Source organism: Oreochromis aureus, linkage group 4 (genome assembly GCF_013358895.1).
Source record: "Oreochromis aureus strain Israel breed Guangdong linkage group 4, ZZ_aureus, whole genome shotgun sequence".
NCBI lineage: Eukaryota > Metazoa > Chordata > Actinopteri > Cichliformes > Cichlidae > Oreochromis > Oreochromis aureus.
Genome location: NC_052945.1, coordinates 18739177 through 18760325, shown reverse-complemented (window position 1 = coordinate 18760325; position 21149 = coordinate 18739177). Strand labels below are relative to the sequence as shown.

At 39.2% G+C, this 21149-nt stretch overlaps 2 protein-coding genes across 2 annotated transcripts in view; both read right to left on the bottom strand.

Annotated features, from left to right (window-relative positions):
• Window positions 1–21149, bottom strand: part of LOC116312645 (cytoplasmic phosphatidylinositol transfer protein 1-like) — a 53923-nt gene that overhangs the window by 12756 nt on the left and 20018 nt on the right. The window contains exon 2 of the mRNA XM_031730095.2: window positions 5117–5265. Within this exon, the coding sequence (XP_031585955.2) occupies window positions 5117–5265 (149 nt within the window). The remainder of the gene's footprint in view (window positions 1–5116; window positions 5266–21149) is intronic.
• LOC120439964 (HLA class II histocompatibility antigen, DQ beta 1 chain-like) lies at window positions 17051–19896 on the bottom strand. Its single transcript, XM_039611478.1, has 5 exons — window positions 19767–19896; window positions 19412–19675; window positions 17968–18261; window positions 17739–17873; window positions 17051–17639 (listed from the first exon to the last, which is right to left on the bottom strand). Exons 1-5 carry the CDS (start codon window positions 19816–19818, stop codon window positions 17590–17592), a joined length of 795 nt encoding a protein of 264 aa, XP_039467412.1. The 5' UTR covers window positions 19819–19896; the 3' UTR covers window positions 17051–17589.

The window sequence follows — 21149 nt, the reverse complement described above, 5'->3', positions numbered from 1 at the left end:
TAGAGGAAATACAGAGGGAGGGCTATACTCAGCACAAATGGATTCTAAATGCTGACAGCCAAGTAGCCGAGCACCTCATTGGATGTCTAATCAAAAAAAAAAAAAAAGAAGAAAAAAAAAGATTGCTGCGGAAAGGGAACATCAGGGCTTTGGTGAGCTGGAAGGAAATTGCCATGTCAGAAATCTGAGAAATACACAAATTTACCAGTGAATACCAGTGAATGGAGAAGATTGACTTTTGAGACTTTGACATTTGGAACAGTAAGTCCTGATTGCCAATAGACGCCGAGAGAAAAGAAGGGTTGCAGACAGTCATTACTGAGTGCCATCAGAAAAAGTTCACTGCAGCCCAAATCACATTTAGTCCAGATTTCTGCTCCCTGAAAAGCAGACAATCAAAGCGCAGCAAATAGCAGCATAATTGGACTCAAAGTCATCATTAAGTTGTACCTTTCAGAAAAATTCTCTCTTAACCACTGATTATTTAACTCCCACATTTCTAACCTCTTCTCTTTTTCTTTTTCTATGTCTGCTAGATGTAAGTGAATATGGAAACGGAGCTGGTTTGTCACTAAAGCCATTTTACACAAGAACTTTGGATAATTTCAGAAGAATAAGATTAGGATATTTTAAAAGTTGTCCTTTTTCACACTGGGCATGCAGCAGGAAACGCTCTGCTACTGGAGATACTCTCTGTTTTAGGAGAGGGAGCTGCCTAGATAGAGACAGCAGGAGGCAGGACACATGACGCCCACTCACCTGCAGGCAGGCACAGCACCAAAATATTAGTGTTTGCAGAATGCGACATTATGCATACGTTTTACAAAAGGTGCAGGCAGGTTAAAGCAACTGACTAATGTCCCGTGTGACTGTGCTGGACATTTGAGTTCTCACGTGCACCTCTGTTAGATAAGTCCAATCAATGCTCAGGGCTGCAGTGTGTATCTGCAAATGGCTTAAGACTCTGTATAAACTACGGGAACATGAGGCAGACAGTTTCCTTCAGTCCCCTTCTAATAACCTGTCAAACAGCCAAGGGAATGTCCAGACACAGCAGACTAGCCACATGTCCTCACACTGCCTTATTTGCAAGCCACACACACACACACACACACATGCACACAAACACATGCACGCACACACGCACATGCACAGAATGCAGCTATAACATGGTAACAGGTGGTTTGTGGGTGGAGGGATGCAGGCTCCGCTCGGTGTCCGACAGCGACTGCTCAAATTATCCATCATTTACACTGACCTCATCTCTCTGTGCACACACACACTATCACACTCGGCTAAACGCACACCACACTCTGCCCTACTCTTCACTGAGCTTGTCAGTGACACTTTATATTTCCCAAAGGCCCACTTACTTGTCACTTCAGAGCACAAAAACTTCCACCTCAGTCTTCTTTGGTATTCTTCGCGTGGATCGCTTTTTATCTCACAGTCTGACTTTTGGCAGTGAGTGGCTCAATCTTGTCTCACAGAATCTATCTTACCAGAATAAGATTATATGAAATGACATCGGTGTTACGCAATTTGAGCTTTAATAGGTGAAGTCAATAAGGAAAACATACCAATTGTTAAAATAATAACAATAATGACAGGAAGTAACATTATTGCTTTACCTGCGCAACAATTCACTACATTTTAATGGATTAATGGATAGACACATTTAGACATCTAGTTTATGTAATAGATTGTTCCAGTTTAATCTCTTCAAATACTGCATTGTTGGTGCCTTTTGGAGCTTTTTCATGATTATAATCAGGGCTTAAGCAGACCGGAAGGATCTGAAACAGTGAAAAACTGTTTCACAGAATCACATCCAGTCTTGTAGAAAAGTAAGTACAAGCTTACTGCTTCACTTAGGAGGGTATGGAGCAGCCAGGAGCTGCTAATCAAATGCACTTGATTTACTGATCATCAGCAAGTGAGCACCTCCATAAAAGCAGTTTGTTGCTCTCAAGCATTCAGGTGCGTGTTAACACACCACAAGCCACAATCTTCCCAGGAGTGAACATCCCAGTAAATTGCCCCAAGGTCATGCATTTTCCCTGGTCATGTATACTATCCTCTGTACATTGTATTGTAGTGTGTTTATATTCTAGTTCATTGCTGTTTTTCCTGCCTCTGTGTGTCTCACCAGTCATGCCCATGTGTTTGTCTGGTCTCAGTGTTCTGTTCTCTGGTTTCCTGGTTTGTCCTGTCAAGTTCCTACATGGTTTCTGTTTTATTTTGACAGTCCCTCTTCTTCTGTGCATGATGTTTGGTTTATCTTCCCCTGTCTTGTCAGCCAGATTTTATTCAGCTGTGTTCCCCAGGTGTCTCCACTCAGTCCTAATCCCCTACTGGTATATACTGTCTGCCTCTGCTCTTTGTTTGGTCCTCCTTCATGGTGTGTAAATCTTTAGCTGGCAGGTTGTTCCTGTTTTTGGTTTTTGTTTCATTTGCGTTTTTATCAGCAATAAAATACAGCTGTGATTTTGAGTTATGTCAGCCTACTGAGTCCTGCATCTGAGTCCACGTTCTCTTTGTCACACGTCTGTTCACATGACACAGTCAGCTAAACCTGTCTTACAGCAGGAAAATAATCCCAAGCAAAGCAGCAAATCTACAACAGAATAGTTGGGAAAAAAAAAGACTCAAGGTACTGCAATGGCCCAGTTAAAGTCCGGACCTTAACTGGACTAAAATGTTTTGTGTGAAATGCAAGACTTCAAGAGAGTTGGGCATATAAAATCTCTATGAAGCTAAATGAACTGAAGGAACGATGTAAAGAGGAGAGGACTAAATTCCCTACATGATGATGTAAGAGACTGATTAAGTCTCTAAAGTTATTGCTTACTGAAGGTGGTTTAAAAAGCTACTGAACCATAGGGTTTACTTACTTTAGTTTTTCACAGGACTCCATAGACTTCTGTGAAAATGTTTTTTTCTGAAAGAAAGACTCATGAGTGAGTTCATTATTCAAGTCATGTAGCTGGCATTGCTTTTAGCTGACGGCATTGAGAGGGCTTCTTTACAACCTCCACACACCCTTTGTCAGGCATTCATGATGCACATGTCAGTAAAGTTGTTGTCCCATTACTTTGAGCTAGCATCTAGCTAGTGATATAGAAGTGGACTGAACATAAATAGATTACACAGAGTATTTTTTTAAGTGACATATAATTTCAAATCCAATGTTTTCAAACAATATGACAAAGATGCCAACAGTTCTGTGCAATTTGTATCAGTGTGTGTGCTAGCTTAAGTTAAACTCTGTAGTTTTCAGCTCACAAGTTATTATTTGATGTGTTTCCAAGTGATTTTTCCCCCACAATGCTCCTTGGGATTCATCCACGTGCAAAATCCCACTTTAACCCCTTCTTATGTATCTGGCAAATAATGTTGCCTGCTATGTGGTTAACTGGACCAGCACTCTTTAGTACTGGTAGAGGTATTGGTATCTGTCAGACCCACCCATACACTGACAACAAGGTCACTTCTGACTCAAAAGGAGTACATTGTTAATATACAGTCTATGCTTACAAATGTAACCAAAGCCTCAAATTAGGCTGTTTTCTTTTTGTTTATTGTTTCTGTCAACTTGGTAAATTTAATTAGTTTGATGACTGAGTTCACTGTTATTATCCTGTACAAAAAATGTCATCCACGGTTAGTTGTATCTCCAAATTCACCCCAGCTCCCGTGCACTACAGATCACCCTGTTCTTTGTTCACACTAATGAAATTTATAGTTTGAACTCCAATACTTTAAAAGAAGTTGGCTATATTGTTGTATGTGTGCTGCTGCCAAGTCTTTGGCCTAGACCTCACTGAGCAGGTTACAGTGAGTCTGCACTATGTGACTGGCCTTGAGTTAACTGAATTACGGCCCTGGGTATAATCGGTGATTAATGCACAAAAAACAGCTAAGATAAAAGAGCATTTGAGGCCTCTATGAATGTATAGGCAGCAGATTACTTTTATACACAGTACACTTATTTTCGACCATGAATCGTTGTAATTATATGATACATCAATATGAGACATTGCAATGATAAAATCAAAGCATCTAATCTACTCTGTCTGTATATAATCCTTTATTTTAACTTGAATAAGTGAACTCAGAGAGTGGCCAGCATTTTTAACTAGATACACCACAGTACTCACACAGCAACAAATTCACTTTTAATTTACATAACAGAAAATCAAATCCTCAATTTCACGCTTATCAAGTTCAGCAAAACACAGGAACAAAGGACTGAGCCAGAAAATGGGCCTGAAGAGAAAAGGTACGGTTAATTATACTTTTCACTTTTTTCATTCCTGAAACGCAGAAGCAACAATTAGCATCGCTCTCTGTATTTTATTATATCTGATATTTGACTCATTTGTAACCACTTCTATTTAGCTTTTAATTTCAACAGAGCAGATCATTAGACATGTCACCAGTGGCTAATCGTGTGTTAACGCGCTGAGAGAATGAGTTCAGTGACAGCTATGCAGAGGCAAATAAGTCAGCTTGTCTTTAACTTGTCAAATCACGTAACAACTAAGCAGCAGCAGCTTAATAAATGGAAACTGCTTCAATGCTGAGAATTATTAGTGTCAGAGAAAGTGCTAGACAGTCAGAATCGCCTTTTATTGTCAAAGAATGCGTACACATACAAGGAACTGGGCTCTATTTTTTTCTTCGCTCTCAAAGCATTAATAGAATAGACAACACAGATAATAGCAACATGACACAGACAATAACTACATGTATAGTGTATTTATATTTATTTTTACAATGGTGCTCAGTGCAAAGCCTTTGGAAAAAATTATGAAATAAATACATAGTATACACAGTATATAAGCTATATACTTTACATATATACATGGAATTTGACAGTATATATGTTAGTATATAGGTTTGTGCAAAGGTGTATAGATATGTGCAACAAAATAAGAGTGTACACAGCATGCTGTGGTTCATCAGTCGATATGTTGGATGTTTAAGTAACATAAAGCTTAAGTTAGAACCCCTTATGAAAGTGATTTAGACGTTTGCTCAGTGGTTTATAGTCCAAATACTTTTTTATTTATTTGTTTTTTCAAGCCCACTGTTGGTGGGAAAGGAGACTCACTTGTTAAGGTAGATCCGTTTCTCTGTGAACTGGCCCGATCCGTGCTCTGGGTCCTCATAAGGCTCATTCTGCACCACCTCCACACCTTCTCCACGTTCACTCTGTTCATGACTGTGTTTGCTGATCATATACAGCTGGCCGATCCGGTACTGAAACACAAAAGAAGACCAAAAACATAAAGGAAACTTTCTCAAATATAGGGAGGCAATTAACATTTTACACATCTGAATTAGCATGCTGAGGCGGCCAAAGTTAACGGAAACAAAATCTTCTTGGTGAAAGTCCAGGAACTGACCCAACCGTCTGATTTTATAGAAGCCATAAAAATAAATGTGGGAGAGAAAATACCAGGATTACAGCACCTGCACGCTCCTGACACCTGGGGGCAGTCACCATAGCAAAAGAAAGCAGCTGGATTAGGAGCTGTCTGCAGCACAGTGATAAAGGCCTCGTGTCAGGTCAGGACCAAGCGGCACAACAATAGTAACAGTGGCAACAGACAGTTACACGACCCCATCCCATGGTCTCTTGTGACACATCAGTCAGCACACACAATCCTTCACTCATCACTCACTGACCCACTTGGGCCAGTGTCACTTTTGGCCACCTTGACGGGCTGGGTGGGGGGGTGTCACACGGCAACTATTTTCCATACATTTGGAAAACGACGAGCACAGGAGCGAGAATTTCTAACTGCTCATGGGACTATTTACGCGCTGGGGAAACTGATACTGCCCTGATGGTGACTTATGTCGCGCTGATGGAATGCCAAGGGCTCATGCAGGACTCTATACACACCCACAAACATCCACCCACACACACACACTGCTCCAACCAAGGATAGCTGTGTTAAGCTAATGGAAAATAGGATCGTCTGGGCTGTTGACTTGTGACTCTACATCCAGCCACATAAAGCAAGGAGTGGAGTGGAGTGAAATGTGATAGTGTAGTGGAAAAAAAACAGAGCTCATGTATACCAGTAAACTTCTTATATCACAATGCCAAATTTTTCCATCAGAGGAGAGCAATGAGCTGTGACAGAGAATTCCCAGCTGAAATGTGGATGGCTGTGAGTTTCTGACAGCACAGCTGTTGGAGTCTGGCATAGTTTTTCCACTGCAATGACACAGTAAGAGACCAGGCATAATAGATGGGGAACCTGTTTTTAGTCACACACAAACACACGAGCCTGCCCACATTTTGAGCTCTTCTTGCAGCTGATTTGGTAATCAGCACATCAAAAGAGGCAAAGAACGAGCTGGTTCTAGTTTAAGAGATATGAATATTTGTTGCTTCTTTTCATCATACGTGCTAACTTATACTGCGGGATTTTGGATTGTTGCTGAGAGAAAAAAACAGGAGAGTTACTTGGACTTTGGATTTCATCAGGCATTTGAGTTTTGGTGTCATGTTTTGCAGGACAAAGGGCATCAAGAGCAGGCTGAGTAACTGAAAATGAACCTTTTGCTCAGATTGATGTCAAAGTCCAAAAAAAGAGTCTCACCAGGAAACTAACTGAAAGCCAAAAGTCCAGAGAACTAAACAGGGAGCGCACACAAGGGTGCTAGTGTAGACAAGGAGAAGACAGGCGTATACAGTGAGATTTTGCAGATATGTGACCGCTTACCATGTGACATTAACTTGACAGCCACTTTGTACGGGACAATCATGGTGACAATTTAAGATCAAGTGAAAAAGGTCCTGTTTACACAGGTTTAGACACAGATCCTTGACCATCTGGCAAACGCTGGTCGTAAGGGAAAAATTAAAGCTCACCAACATGTTGTAAGTGGTTGCTGGAGATGGATGAAGATTACCAGGAAAACTAATGTTAAAGCTCCAGTTACACAGGCCTAGAGACCAGTTAATGACCCCCATTTCCCCCTAGAAACCCACAGAGATAGATAGACTTTTATTATCATACAGTCTATAGATCAACATTACAAAAAAAAAAAGTTGCCTGCGTCAAAATAGTGCAGTTTAACCTATAAGTATGTTGAAGTCCATATAGTGGATATGCAAAAATAGCAAGGATAACCTGTAAATGTGTATTCCACATGAATTCCCATGCATATTTCACTCGCAGATTGCTGCAGTTGCCTGTAGTTTGCATGGAAGCGACAGGCTTGTCTACAGAAACTGTCCAAGCTGTAGTGAAACTGTGAAAAAGTGCAACACAAACCCCAAATGGGAAAAATTTACTTCCACAATTAAAATTGTGCCTTTTAAAACATGTCGGCTGCAGCACTGAGGCACAAATTCTACTATGAATGCAAAGCTTCTCCTTTTCTGGAGAAATTTTTGCGTCGTATTTTTTCCAGGAACTCAATATGTCCAGTTTCTCATAATGCCTCCTTTGTTTCCTCATCTGTGTTTGTCAATGTGTAATTTCCGGGTCCTAGTTACGGTCTGTTTATCCTCTTGTCTTCACCCGCTGTGCACTTTTCCGCTGACATCAAACAACTGTTTTTTTAGATTTATTATCTTGACTCCTGCATCCTGTTTTTGGGTCCTCACGTTTAAGTAAATCTGTCAAAATTTGTGCATAAAACAACACGGAATAAAGTGATTCATAAAAAAAAGTCTTACTGGTTAAAGCTGGCTGCTTCGAGTAATGAACCCACAGAGAGTTAAGTTCTTCACGGAGCTTTTCCTTGTCTGTTATCTAATTGTTTCATCTGTACAGCCTGCTAATGTTGAGCTCAGTGGAGCAGTCAGCAGCTGAAAGGGCACATATTTTCCCCATGATTTAAAAAGAGATCAAACACTTACATTTAGCAGTAATGTAACTAAATGTGTAAATAAGATGTCTTAGTTGGCTAAGACATCATTAATGTGATATAACAGAATGCTGTGTTGTCTCAAAGTCGTTTAATGCAAGTTTAAACAACTGGATCAACAGATATATACTTATGTATACTGCAGAAGTCTTTACTCACTCCTCACTTCTTCATATATTGCTTCTAAGCAGTCAGACTTTCTTGTAATGTTTGATTAAGTGGGCCTGTACAGTAGTTTTCCAGGCTTTCTCAAAAGGTTTTTCTTTGGACACTGGCTGCTTTTGGACTCATCAACATATTTCATGACCAAATCAACCCACGATAACCACTTTACAAAAGTGTGTTATTCATTTAAAATACAAAGAAAACCTGAGAGATTCTTTTGTCCAGTTCATGACATGAAATCCAGAATTCCGACACTGAGGCAGCTAAAGAAGGATAAAGGAGATTGTTGTACATATCAAGATATTCCTGTTGTAGCTGAAACATGAGAGATGGTTGAAGAGCTGACATAAATCTCCGCGCTGGATGAAAAACATCAAGGCAGAGTGCCCACTCAAGAGGACCTCTGAACATCCCTCCCATCATACTGATGACTAGCAGCAGTGTATTACCATTAAGCACCATGTTTTCTGTTTCCCTCTTTGACTAATTTGGGTTTGGACATGTTGTGTAAACAGCCCGGCCATTGTGCTCCCTGCCAGGCATTGTATCCGGCTCCCCGTCTGCTGGTTACCTGAAAGCTGCAGCTGATGAATGAGGGGCTGCTTTTCATTGTTGTCTTTGGAAATCTCGCTCTAATGACTGGAAGGGAGAAGTGGCCCTTGCCTTGGTTAGAGTGGCCATGAATAATCTCTTTTTATCTCTCTCTTTCTCCCTCTAGAGCCTCTGGGCAGGATCAAGGGTGACAGCAAGGAAAAATATGAGCTCTCTTCAGCTGAGGTATACTTTCTTTTCCCATGTGCCCTTTGATTTATCTGCCTTCTTCTCCTATTTACACCTCCTCCTGTCTCGTTCCTCTTTACCTCGTCTCCACCTATACACTAAAATCCAACCTTTTACTTTCTGAACTCCTATTCTTGCTCACCTCCAAACTTTGCTCTTAGCTCATTACCTGGTAAAAGCCACGTAGAGTTCAGTCACCTTTGGCACTCAAGTAATGGAAAACTTGAAATTAAAGTAGTGGACCGTGATTACTCATGGAGCTGCCCCTGGTGCTGGTGGCAAAATTTCTCTTTTTTTGGCCAGCGTGACCCAAGAAAATGGAACAAAATTACAGTAAAAGTGCAGAACGAATGGTGCCTTATTGTACATATCAAAAGAATAGAGTTGAGGAAGAAGAGGGCTGCAGTAGGCGGGAGAGATTAAAGAACTCTAAAGCAAAAATTTGACTTTTTGGGCTTCTTTTTCCTTAAGAAGTTTAAGCTTTAGAAATACTGATAGGTGGATTTTGCTACCTTCGGACAGAGCGAGGCCAGCTGTTTCATCTTCTTTCCAGTCTTTGGCTGGCTGTCTGTGGTCATGCATTTAAAAGACAGAGTATATTCATTTTAAGATGAAAGCATTAAGCCTTTTACTGTGATCACACTCTGTGTGTGTCTCTCTCTGGTTTTTTGGCTCCCCGCTCTAACGCAACAGCAGGTGTTGGGGAACTGTGGTCATTGTGCTACAGTGTGCTACTGTAAGATAAGGACACACACAGACACAATTACACTTACACACATGAGACAATACCGGGCACAGTGCTAAAATGTAATTAAAATTCAACCACTGACAGAGTAATTGCTGCTCACAGCGCTCAGTATTCTTGGATAAATGACTGCGCTCCTGTCGAGATAAATAGCTTTAATTTTTATGTCCGTTTCTGGGTGTGCAAGTGTGTATCTGGACACATGCCAAAGAAGTGGATTTGCTTTTTGTAAACTCATCTAAGCTGATCAATAAAGCCAGATTTTATATATTTATAGAAAATTATCATTTCAATTCTTACAGCTGTGGTATGAAAAGCTTTAAACTATCTACTTGTGAAATCCATCCATATTGTTCTATCTCATCTGCACATATGGTGGATGAATTATTATAGCATCAGAGGGCACATGCAGATATAAACACCCTCTGTCAGCACACAAACACCGGCCAAGAAAAACATTTTCAAAATGTACATGGAGATGTATTTAATGATTCTGGCAAACGCTGCTGCTAATTTATCAAACCATGCCTAACAAATATATTCGAACTTGGACCACAAATGCTTTCAGCGCTGTGAATAAATACATTTTTAAAAACAACAGCTCTTCCCTGAGGTCACATCCTCTCCTCTTAATGGTCACACCAGCAACCTCTGTGCGACCAGGACAAATCTGTGGCTGTCGGACGACTGCAGCACTTTTCGCTGTTAGTGACTCATTGCAACTGGTCACCCAGAGGCGGAGCGTGCAACAGCCTGCATTCTCTGGACAGCCATTTTTCATGGCAAAGCAACTGCACGGGCAATTACCTTGCAGCCTGGCATGTTGCAGTCAGTCAGTCTACATTGTTGAGTAAAAGTCGTCTGTGATGAGTCTCTTTGCAGTAGGAGAGTGACTCACTTGATGACCACCTGGTTGTATTCTGGTTACATAAAAGCAAAATTGCCATGTGCCTATGTCATTGTGTAGTTAAATTACTTTTTGTCCTATTTGTGGGGGAATTTCTGTTTCAGATCTGTGAGGTTCTGGCTGTGCTGGAATGTCAGTAGTCATGTCCTTATACCGTCATGGTACCTGGGTTTTAAGTTTTGGGGATGTTTAAGGGTTTTTCTGGTTTTGTATCTTTGTTTTATGGCTCTGTATTGGTTATATTTATCTCTCTGTTATTTCTTCGTGTTTACATGCCTTGTTTCTTATTCCTTTAGTGTCAAGCTCATAAGGTCTCACTGTTAGGTAGTTGCTGTTTTATTTTGATGACCTCTTTTCTCTTGTGCTTTGCATCCAGTTATACGTCTCCTGTCTCATAGTTTCAGCTGTTTTCCAACTTGTTTTGTTGCATTCTCCATCATGGTTGTGATGCAATTTTTCTCCTAAAAGATCTGGTTTTCTTGTTTATTTATTTGCAGTGAAGATGGCAACTGACTGTACGTGTTCGTAGACCATATCCTTGTCATTAAAAGGCAACAAGTTCATTGCACATGGTTTCAATAATTTTGATCATGCCGCGAGCTAGCATCAGAGCAAATGCAGAACTCCTAAATATCATACATCAGATCAAAGAACTCCATTAAAAATACTATCAGGAGGACTGCTGTGGAGCTGCCTGTGCTCATATTCTGTCATAAAGGATATTTGGCTCCAGGGCAGAGCTGTTTCAGAGGTGTGGGAGTTCCATATAAGACCTGTGCCTTAAAGAGTGATACAAACAGGATAAATGCATGGTGAATCTGCAGTAGACGTTACTAAGACGGTCTCGCTCATGTCCAATCAGTGTAGGGATAGAAGCATGCTGAAAACAGAAGGAGAAAGAGAAAGACGCTGCTGAAAACTAAAAAAAGCAAACAAACAATCTTTCTGCTAGCATAGTTAGAAACAAAGCAGCGGAAAATTTTTAAAATGGACAATTTCACAGCAATAAAACAAAATCACAAAAAATCTATTACTATTAAAGAGAATGACAGCTTACTAGCTTACATGTAACGCACAACCGATGAAAAAGATGGCCTAAAAAGTCCTGTTTAGAGCTTACAGAAAATATTCCTGACATCAGGTTTTTTTCTCAATTTGAAAATAGGCAAGAGAGAAATAACGGAGGCAGGTTCGGGCATAAAACAAGTTTAGCTAATTCTTATTAAGCAGCAAATCCTACAAGTCTAAAAAAATTAAACTGCAGTTCCTCGAATGACCACTTGAGGCAGATTCCCAAAAAGAGAACCGATAGAGGAAGTGTGCAAAGGCAGTGGGAGGTTTGAACCCTACTCAGTTTTATCCACGCTGGGACCCGATATGTAATTTTAAACAGTTGTTTTATTCAAATTGCATTTTGACTTAACCTGACACCTTAGACTCAACTAAACTTCAACTAAACTAAATTAGAAAACTAATAAACCAAACCTGTCCTGAACTGGCTTTCAGTAATTGCTTTAACTTTAAGTCAGCTTATTCTGCCTTATTCAAATCACTGGGCAAATCATACCTGTGTTATAAAACACTAATCCTATACATCTAAGATGAATACTTTCTAACAGCCTAAACAGCATCTCTCTACTCCAACATTTCCTCGGTTTGTAAAATTTCTTACAGCTCTAAAGCTGTAACTGCTGATGTACGAGAACACACACACACAGACACTGGCACACATTCTGCCGTTTCAGCACAAACGTGGGCATGCTGTCGAGAGTAAGTGCATATGAGTGACTGTATTTTCTTCTCTGGTGCTGATTCAGCAAAATGTGAAGGTGAGCTTAAACTCCCTGCAAAGGTTTGATGAATTCACTCTCCACAGAGGTGACACAGGCAGTGTGGGAGGATGCAAAGGGTGGCAGCTGGCTCACTGAGGCAAACTGTTACAGTAGCTCAACACTAATGAATTCTGTGCTGCACACGGGGACAGCTGCCTTTCCCAGTGTGATAGCCTCACTCGAGCACTCGGGCAGTGCAGCCGCTGAGAGAAAATTAGAGTGACAGAGCAAGAGAAGCTGGTGTCAGGGCCTTTTCTGCAGGGAATACAGGAGGTTTCATGCATGGATTATGATTTATGCCCTTTAAATGTATTAATAAATTAATGGAACTAAACATGGTATGTTACTATCATGGATCAGTTAATAAAAGGAAGGCTGAGAGAAGATGTCTAAGCACTTTAAAGACATTTTTCTCACTTTTGGCTGTGAATCAAACTGATTTTTAAAATGCTGGCAAAAAAACGCATATTATAGTATTATAGTATATTGTATAAGTATATTGTTAGTATGTATACTTCTTGCACTGATCTATAAAAATACAGAGTGAGCAGAATTAAGTTTGAAGTAATTACGAAGCTCATACTAATCCAAATATACACTCCGCTATTGTAAAACGTTGATGTTTTAGGGCGTTTATTTTTTTACAACCTGCTGACATCAGCATGATTTTTGGAAATCCCCAATAATGACATCTGCATTGTTTTCATAGATCATTTGTGCTGATGTCAGCATTAATACTGCAAATCTAGTGCAGTATATTAAGCTTTTTGTGTCATTGTGAAGTCATAATGCTTCATTAAAAAATGTTTTAAAGAGCTAAAAAAAGTGTTTATATCCCCCCATTGACTGATATATTGAATAATGTAATCCAGTGGAAACAAAAGCATTTTCATGCAACCATGACCTTTGGCCTTGAAGCATTACATACCAAAACAGTGTATTTTTTTATATTAACCCATATGATTTGAGGGGAATTGACTGAAATCTTGGCTTCTATAAGCTGTAAAAATGTGAGATTTTAAGATATATTCATGCAGTGTGTGAGTATAAACATTTTATGGCATCACTGTGAGGTTCTAGGGCATCATATTGAAAAAATTAAACGTGTGTTTTACAGCTCTCTCCATTCCCTTTCATATGACACATTACTCGATATGGTTTCTTGAAATTCTTTTTTCCAAGTTCAACTTTGACCTTGGGCGCTCACAATGAAGGTCAAAATCAAACTATTAGCCAACCAAGGTCACGCTCCCTGATGCGTAGTATGCTGTAAGTTTGAAGATGATCCATAAAAGACTGTAGATAATACAACATTTTTTACAGATTTTCCCATTTGATGTGGCCTTGAGCTCGACCTTGACCCTTTCAAACAAAATTAAATCAGCTCGGGCTGTTATTGGTTTCTGTCATCGCACAAAATTTGAAAACGACATCTTGAAAACTCTGGAGGCTACACTGCTAACAAACAAACAAACCGACTACATACTCCCTCCCTTTGGGGGGAGAATAAACAAGCAATGATAGAAATTTTAAACAGAAAGCAATGTGAGCAGAGTATTTTTATATAACCAGCTTTTATTTTTTTCACAGTCGTCCACAGTTGATCTCAGCAGATTGCAGAGTTATAAATTTTAATTTGTAGTTTATAAAACAAGCACCACTGGGTGAATTTAGCAGTGGAAACAGCACACCTGAAAAACAAGTCTTCTTACAGCTCCTGCTGTGAACAAGAGTGTGTTGCATAAACTATGTCAAAGGTGTGTGGTGAGGTGAAATTTATTAATACTGATTGCTGCAGGTGGGAGAGAGCACTCTCCCGTCGTGCTTCCCCTCTATACCATCTTTTCCCCCCTCCTCTCTAACTCTTTAGCTTCTCTTTCTCCAACTCTGCAGCGTCTGAGGTCACTGAACCAAAGATTACATAACATCAAGATCACTCACTATGGATCACTCCGCTATGCATCATCTTTACCCCCTGCCTGGCAGCACATTGAGTGGCTGATGAGAATAATGTGCTGATATCCAGGCATGAAACAGGAGAGAGGACTGTAAGAGTGTCCTTAAAAAGTAGAGATGATGAGCATGGATGGGAGATTTAAAAAAAAATGGAAGAGCAGCTGAAGAAAGATGTTTGGGAAGCTGACAGATTGTGAGACATTACATAACAAGCCTTGATTGAGGGCAGCTGTTTCTTGCCCTCCCTTTTACTCCTGTTCCTTTCTGCATTCATACCCTCCTCGATGCATATCAGTTTCTCCTTCAACTTTTCCTCTGCTGACACTCCTTTATGTTGCTTTGCCATTTCCATCCTCTGATGCTATTTTTCCTCCCCCTCTGTCTCACAGCATAAGCATGGTTGAACACAGCGCCTCACTTCAAACCGTGTAATAACACTTTTGATAATACCTCTGAATCGGTAACACATTTGACCTCGACGGTACTGCAGTCACTGTGCTGGCAGAGACTGCAGTGCAGTCACAATGCTTTCAAAAGGATGACCAATACGTGGATAAAACAGCAATGACAAATGTTTGATGTTTGTGTGTAGCTTTCTAAGTGGTTTAAGTCATCTTTAGTAATATGCCTTCACCCCTATGTTAGTCCTGTTAATTGACATGTGTGGGATATCATCTAACATACAACTGTGTTTGCAAGTGTTACTACAGTCCAGGGATTATTAAGGCTGTAAAAACACAATTGTGAAGTGGTAGTGAATCACCAATATGTGTCACGATCAAAATTTGGCTTTATAGTTTATGAATAACACAATGACATCAATCACAGCAATACTTTTGGGGCAATTCAAATGAGCCAATCCTCCCATTTAGCCGGGAAATGCCATCACTGTTTGCTGTGTGCTGAGCACTTTATTTTAATTTCATATTGGAAATGCTGATTTGCTAATGTAACAGAGTGCTACTAATAGAGTCAGAGATTTCAGACAGCTCTGTAAAAGTTTTTACGTTCGGTCTGACAGTGGATCTAATGTAACAGATTTCCATGTTTGATGAGGGGACTGGATTGTGTCAAACCATCCACAAAATATCAAGTATCCACCTGAAACAGTTAAAGTATGTTTCTCTACTCCATATTTAGTAGCAATGCTTTGGCTGTGCCAAAAACAAGTGACGATTGGCCATTTAAATTGTTGATGTGGTTCATTTTATTACTGTTTATTAGAGGTACATCCCTGAAGGTTCTTATCTATATCGGTTATTATGATGTCATCATGCTGTTTGGCAGCTACCTACCAACAGGCAAAAATTATTCATTTGCAGCTTTTATGCACCTGCAACACTGCATTGTATGATTTTAATTTCACAACAATATCTAATTTATATCCACAAAAGTTTTATTATGAATAATATATTATAATGTTGTCATGTTGCCTAGTAACCATCTACCAACAGTCCAAATTTAGTTGAATTACACAAACTGACACTAAACTGCTTCAATAAATGCACCAGGAAACATACTGTTTTTTTCGTATAGAGGTCTACACATTTGCCTGCCTGATTCAATCCCAGGAGGACCCAGAAATCCCTGCAGGGGAAGTCAGGAAGGGCGTCTGTTGTATAAATCTGCCAAATCAAACATGTGGCACTACCTGCTGTGGTGACCTCTTGTGAATAAGGGCACAGCTGAAAGTAGCAATGTTCCACAATTTTTGTTCACTGGCAAATGCTTCTACTGGATTAAATCTATTTCATCATTAAGTACTAGAGGTAAACACAGGTTGAGAGACTCAAACGTTCTGAACATGTTTAAGTCTACTCATGTAAGAGCAATTTAAAAAGGAACAAATTAAGGTGGATTTTACTGAGAAAAACAAAGAACTGTTCAGCCTTGGGCGTGACACGCATTAGCTGCTACACTGATTTTTGATTGATTTCATTTTGTCGCTATAGATGCTCAAGACCAATTTACCAGCAATAAAACAATATTCACAGTCAGTTTAAATCCATCACTCTGTTCACCTCCAACTAAGCTTTGAGCAAGAACCAGGTGGTTTTCTTGGAGAAGTCATTTCTTTTTTTGGCAAGCACCTTATTGTTACACAAGCCTTTTGTCACTTCTGTTTCAGTCTGGAGTGTTTTGGTACAACTTGAATTTCAGATTGTTTGGGAAAAACCCATGTCATTCATTATGCATGGAGAGAGCTCAGTAAACTCACAGCAGTGGTGAGGTAGAGAATGATTGGAAAAAATGAGCAAAAAAAGCACATTGTTAGGTTGTTTTGTTATCTTGTTATAAAAATAGCAGTTTGGGGAGTTTAGTTTCAAAAAGCAGTGATACTTTCTTAGTTTTTGGCATGTAAAAAAAATTAAATAAATAAAAGTAAAATCCAATGTGCCCAAATGAACGCAGTAAAAAAAAGACCAACACTCTTAGGCTGGAAAAAGACACTGGATATCAGCCAACCAACTAAACTTACTGGCTAGGCAACAATACCTGTGCCAAACAGTTATCTTTCCTCATTGTTTAACCATGCAGCAAAACAAAAACACAAAACAAAAAAACAGCCTTTGTTAGCGCATCACACTGGGAACATTAGAAACAACTTTACTCGAATAACATTTGACTAATTGTTATACATATTAATTAGTTAAGGAGTTTCCTGTGCGACCACTATTGAATACAGTGAAGATTTACATTTCGTTTGAATAAATATTGTAGCAAAAACACAAACACACTGTAACAGTAATAATGAAAAGGACTCCACAGTGAGCGCTACAAAACCTGTTTATTGTGTCATGTGTCAATTACTTAAAAGTCTAAAATGAGCCACGGGACAAAATATTAACATGCCGAGAGCCAAGCTGCACTAACAAAACCCTAAATTTAAGTTTACTTATATTTTTGTTTGTTTTCTTTACCAGGAAAAGTATCGGGAACCTGTACTATGACGCATGTTCAGCATACCGAGGATATCTTTTTGTTACTTAAATTCACCTTCCCAATCTGTAACTAAAAAAAGTTTCCTGTTCTTGGTACAAGCATAAAGGGGACAATGTTGGTTGCTTCCTTTTAGGCAGAGGAGTTTGTAACCGGATGCTGACAAACTTGAAACAGCTCCAGCATGTATGCTGTAAAATACATTGTATATTAGAAATCCGCACTGTTTAATGGCTTATAGGCTCAAGCTGTAAAGCCCCACCCAACACCCCAAACAGTAACCTAAAAGTGACCACACCAAAACCTGAGACACACAGAACTGCAATGTTCAGATCATCTTGAACAGTAAGACATATTTGATCAGAGTCTTAAGTTGCTCCCTCTGCAAGTAGCTGTTCCACAGGAACAAGCACTCGCCCTGTTAAAATGAGAAAGAACATATATTCATCACACTGGCAAATGTTTATCATTAATAAACACACTTGATAATACATTCGACTTCCTTTATTGTTCTTACTGTGGCAGAAAACAGTGTACGAAGCAGATGTTTTCTTGTAGTAGAGCAATCCAGAGATCACTGCAACGAAACCAAGCAAGAGTCCACAGAGTCCAATAACAATTTTATTACGTTCTGCCACAGGAAGGGAGGGGTCTGAAACAGTGAGAAAACTATGTTTACATTCATGCATCTTGAGTTTTTGTTCTTTTAATCTGTTTTCAACTTTGCATCACATAGGAATACTTACCCCAAACCACAAGTGCTGGCTCAGGGAGACTCATGTGTTCAACTACACAGGTGATTTTTTCTCCATGAGCTGGGGTGTACTCCAGGTAAGATTGAGTCTGGTATAACCAGTCCCCATCAGGCATCACCTCAGAGTAACTGACACCTGCAGTCACTTGCTTTTGGTTACGCAACCACGTCATTCGGATTTGTTTAGGATAAAAGTTGAAGGCGCTGCACACAAGCATGGCTGGGTGACCTCCAGCAGACTGCTTCACAGATTTCATTTTAATGATGGGAGCAGCTGTCTGATTAACTGGAAACAATAAAGTAGTTTTGTACTTTCTATTATAAAAAAGACAAACACAAAACGAACAACACACAGACACACATAGACTCAGTACCCTGGTGGGCAAAACATTACTTCATTGTGACCACAAATAGTGGACAATCAGTAGTACGGCATGACAAAAGTGTTTTTGTCACCTGCCTCAAGCCAAGACTACTTGGATCATCTATCCATAGGGGAAAAACAAAGAAACTACAGATTTTGGGGACTGGATGGTTAAATAATGTCTTTGTGTGGGAGGTGAAGAACAAGAAACAATTTATCATTAAATCAAAAAGGTTTAGAAGGTTCAATAAACACTTCACTTTCACAAAGTTAGAATTTTCTGGCTATTATTGAATGATTCAGGCTTTAAAGGGTAAAGCCATAATTTTTCCACACTGTGTGTATTGAAACCTACATCTATGGTAAATACCTGTCATCAGAAATAAAGAAAATGAAACTATTTACAAGAATGTACATACCATCAAAATGAAAGCAGAGTTGAATGGGTGGTGTGGCTTAAGAACCTTCGTCATAAGAAATCAACAGTCTTTAGTATTTAGTTTGGCAGTAGCTACCTACACTAACTAGTTGCCACCATGACATTGCAAGCAAGACAAAAACCAACACTGCCGCCTTTACACATATTGCATGGAGCTCAGTTGAAGATTTCCATGGGTCAATATATGCTGTCTTTCCAACTAGTGTGTTTGATCACCCGGACTAAGAGAAGATAAAACCCCAGCCTCTTAGGGGCTCACAGACTAGTGTATATGATATTAGATATTTATTTGTTCGGTCATCACATATTACACACACTGTGCACCTACTAGCTATGTAGCTAAATAGCTAGTCTGTACTATTTTGTTGAGGTGGACTTTTACAGTGTAGGTTCAGAAAGGTTCTGGTAGTATTCATTTGTTACGGAATAACAGTAAAATTAACTGAGTATTTTTACGTGTCAGTAAATCATTCCTGTAGTTTTAATGAGTTGCAACTGTTTCTTTTCTATTTTCTACATACTGTAATGTGGTCAGGAAAAATAAAATGGTGTTTGTACATATACTGTACTCAGCACAAGAAACTGCATTTAGTTCATTTATTTGATGTAATAATAGAAGAAAATTAATCATACCAATGGTCCGGATGGCATTTCTGTTGTCCAGACACAATATTTTTTTTTCAAATTCTCTTATAGCTTTTTCAATGGGATTATTGGTATGTTTTGCAACATCCATTGAATAGGGTGTGAATCCTGTCCAGTTGCCTCTTGTGCTGTTGAACTCCATCATAAAGTTCTTGTTGAAACTAAGCATAATGGTATACTCAATATCTTCATAGTCTGGACCTTTGAAAGTACAACAAGCTCTGGACTGGTAATAATCGTGATCTGAGAAAACTGGGAGAGAAATACATTGTTGTCACATTAATAACTTTAATAATGGCTCAACATCTGCCTGATACAGCAAACAAAAATAGAAACAACTTACCCAGACTTAAAGAAGAAAAAAATAAGTAAAAATAAAAATGATAAATGGACATGTTTCCTCACAAACAGGAATAAAATTTCTCCAATGTGCAAGGTTCACCTGGTTTACAGGTTTACAGACACAAGGAAAGAAGTGCAGGTATGCCAAATAAAAGTATGAACCCTCCCTTCTGCAAACTCTCTTTTGGAATGAGGAAATGAGCAGTAGATGTGGCTTACAACCTGATAATAGACTACCAGCAAAATATTCTTTAAAATATCTACTGCTATATAAGATGGTTGTTTAATTTATATTAAATTTACAAAGCATGCAGAAACACAAAACTTGTGGCAAACTTGGATTCATCTCCAAATGAATGCAAATTATTCACTCATATCATTCATCATATCATAATGGACAACATAATTTTTCATATAACTCAGAATCAGTGCTTACTTGTTGTTTTGAGAAATGAAATCTATAAATATAATAACATCCTGCAAGGACGTTGAAACACCTAAATGGCTTGGAGGAGGCTGTGCAGCCACTCTGCTTCAAATGACACTCCCACATCTGTGTATCTCACAGCACGCACACACATGACAGTAAAAAGCCTATGCTCACACTTGTAACAAAAGTTATTCTCTTTCTTGAAGACAGGAACTTCTCCAGAGGTTAATGGAAACTATGTGAAGCATGTTGCAGGTCAGGACAAGAGGTGTAGCACTACATGTAATGATGAACTAGGGGAAAAATTTAAAAACTTTTTTGCTGTATGAGTGTGCCACACACATTTCCAGCTGTTATCAATATAAACTGTTAGCAGGTAAGAAAAGCGACATACTTTTGGAGGAGGCTAGTGTTTATACTGTGTTTATATTGTCTGAATCTCCCTCTGTTCTTTGTCAAAATTTCACTCATTCCCCGATGCTCTGTGTTCTATCTGTTTAGTTTAATCTTTAGCACCTTCCCAGTTAAGTTATTGTACTCTGTGAATCTGGCAATAAAGCTGTTTTTGAGTTTAAGTTAGAACATCTGAACATCCTGCATTTGGGTCCTATCTTGCCTTGCCTCAAACAATCCAACCTAGCCACCATCCTCACCCCCAAAGCGAAAATAGAGTCCGTTAAGAGCTATTGTAAACCTGTGGGAAAGTTCCACTTATTAGATATTTGAGAGATTATTTCAGTAGTTTCTGTGGGTTCTTTTATTACTGTACATCACTCTTCTGAGAGCAAAAGGAAAATGAAGATTATCTTTGCGTCTCTTGCGAGACCGAAGTTGTGTCATCAGTAATATCAGAACAAATAAAAACATCCTCAATAGATATTCAGTTCTGAGAAGAAAGCACCTTCATGCCATTGTAGTCTCAATCTGTTGCTCAGATGCAAACAGTTCACGCAG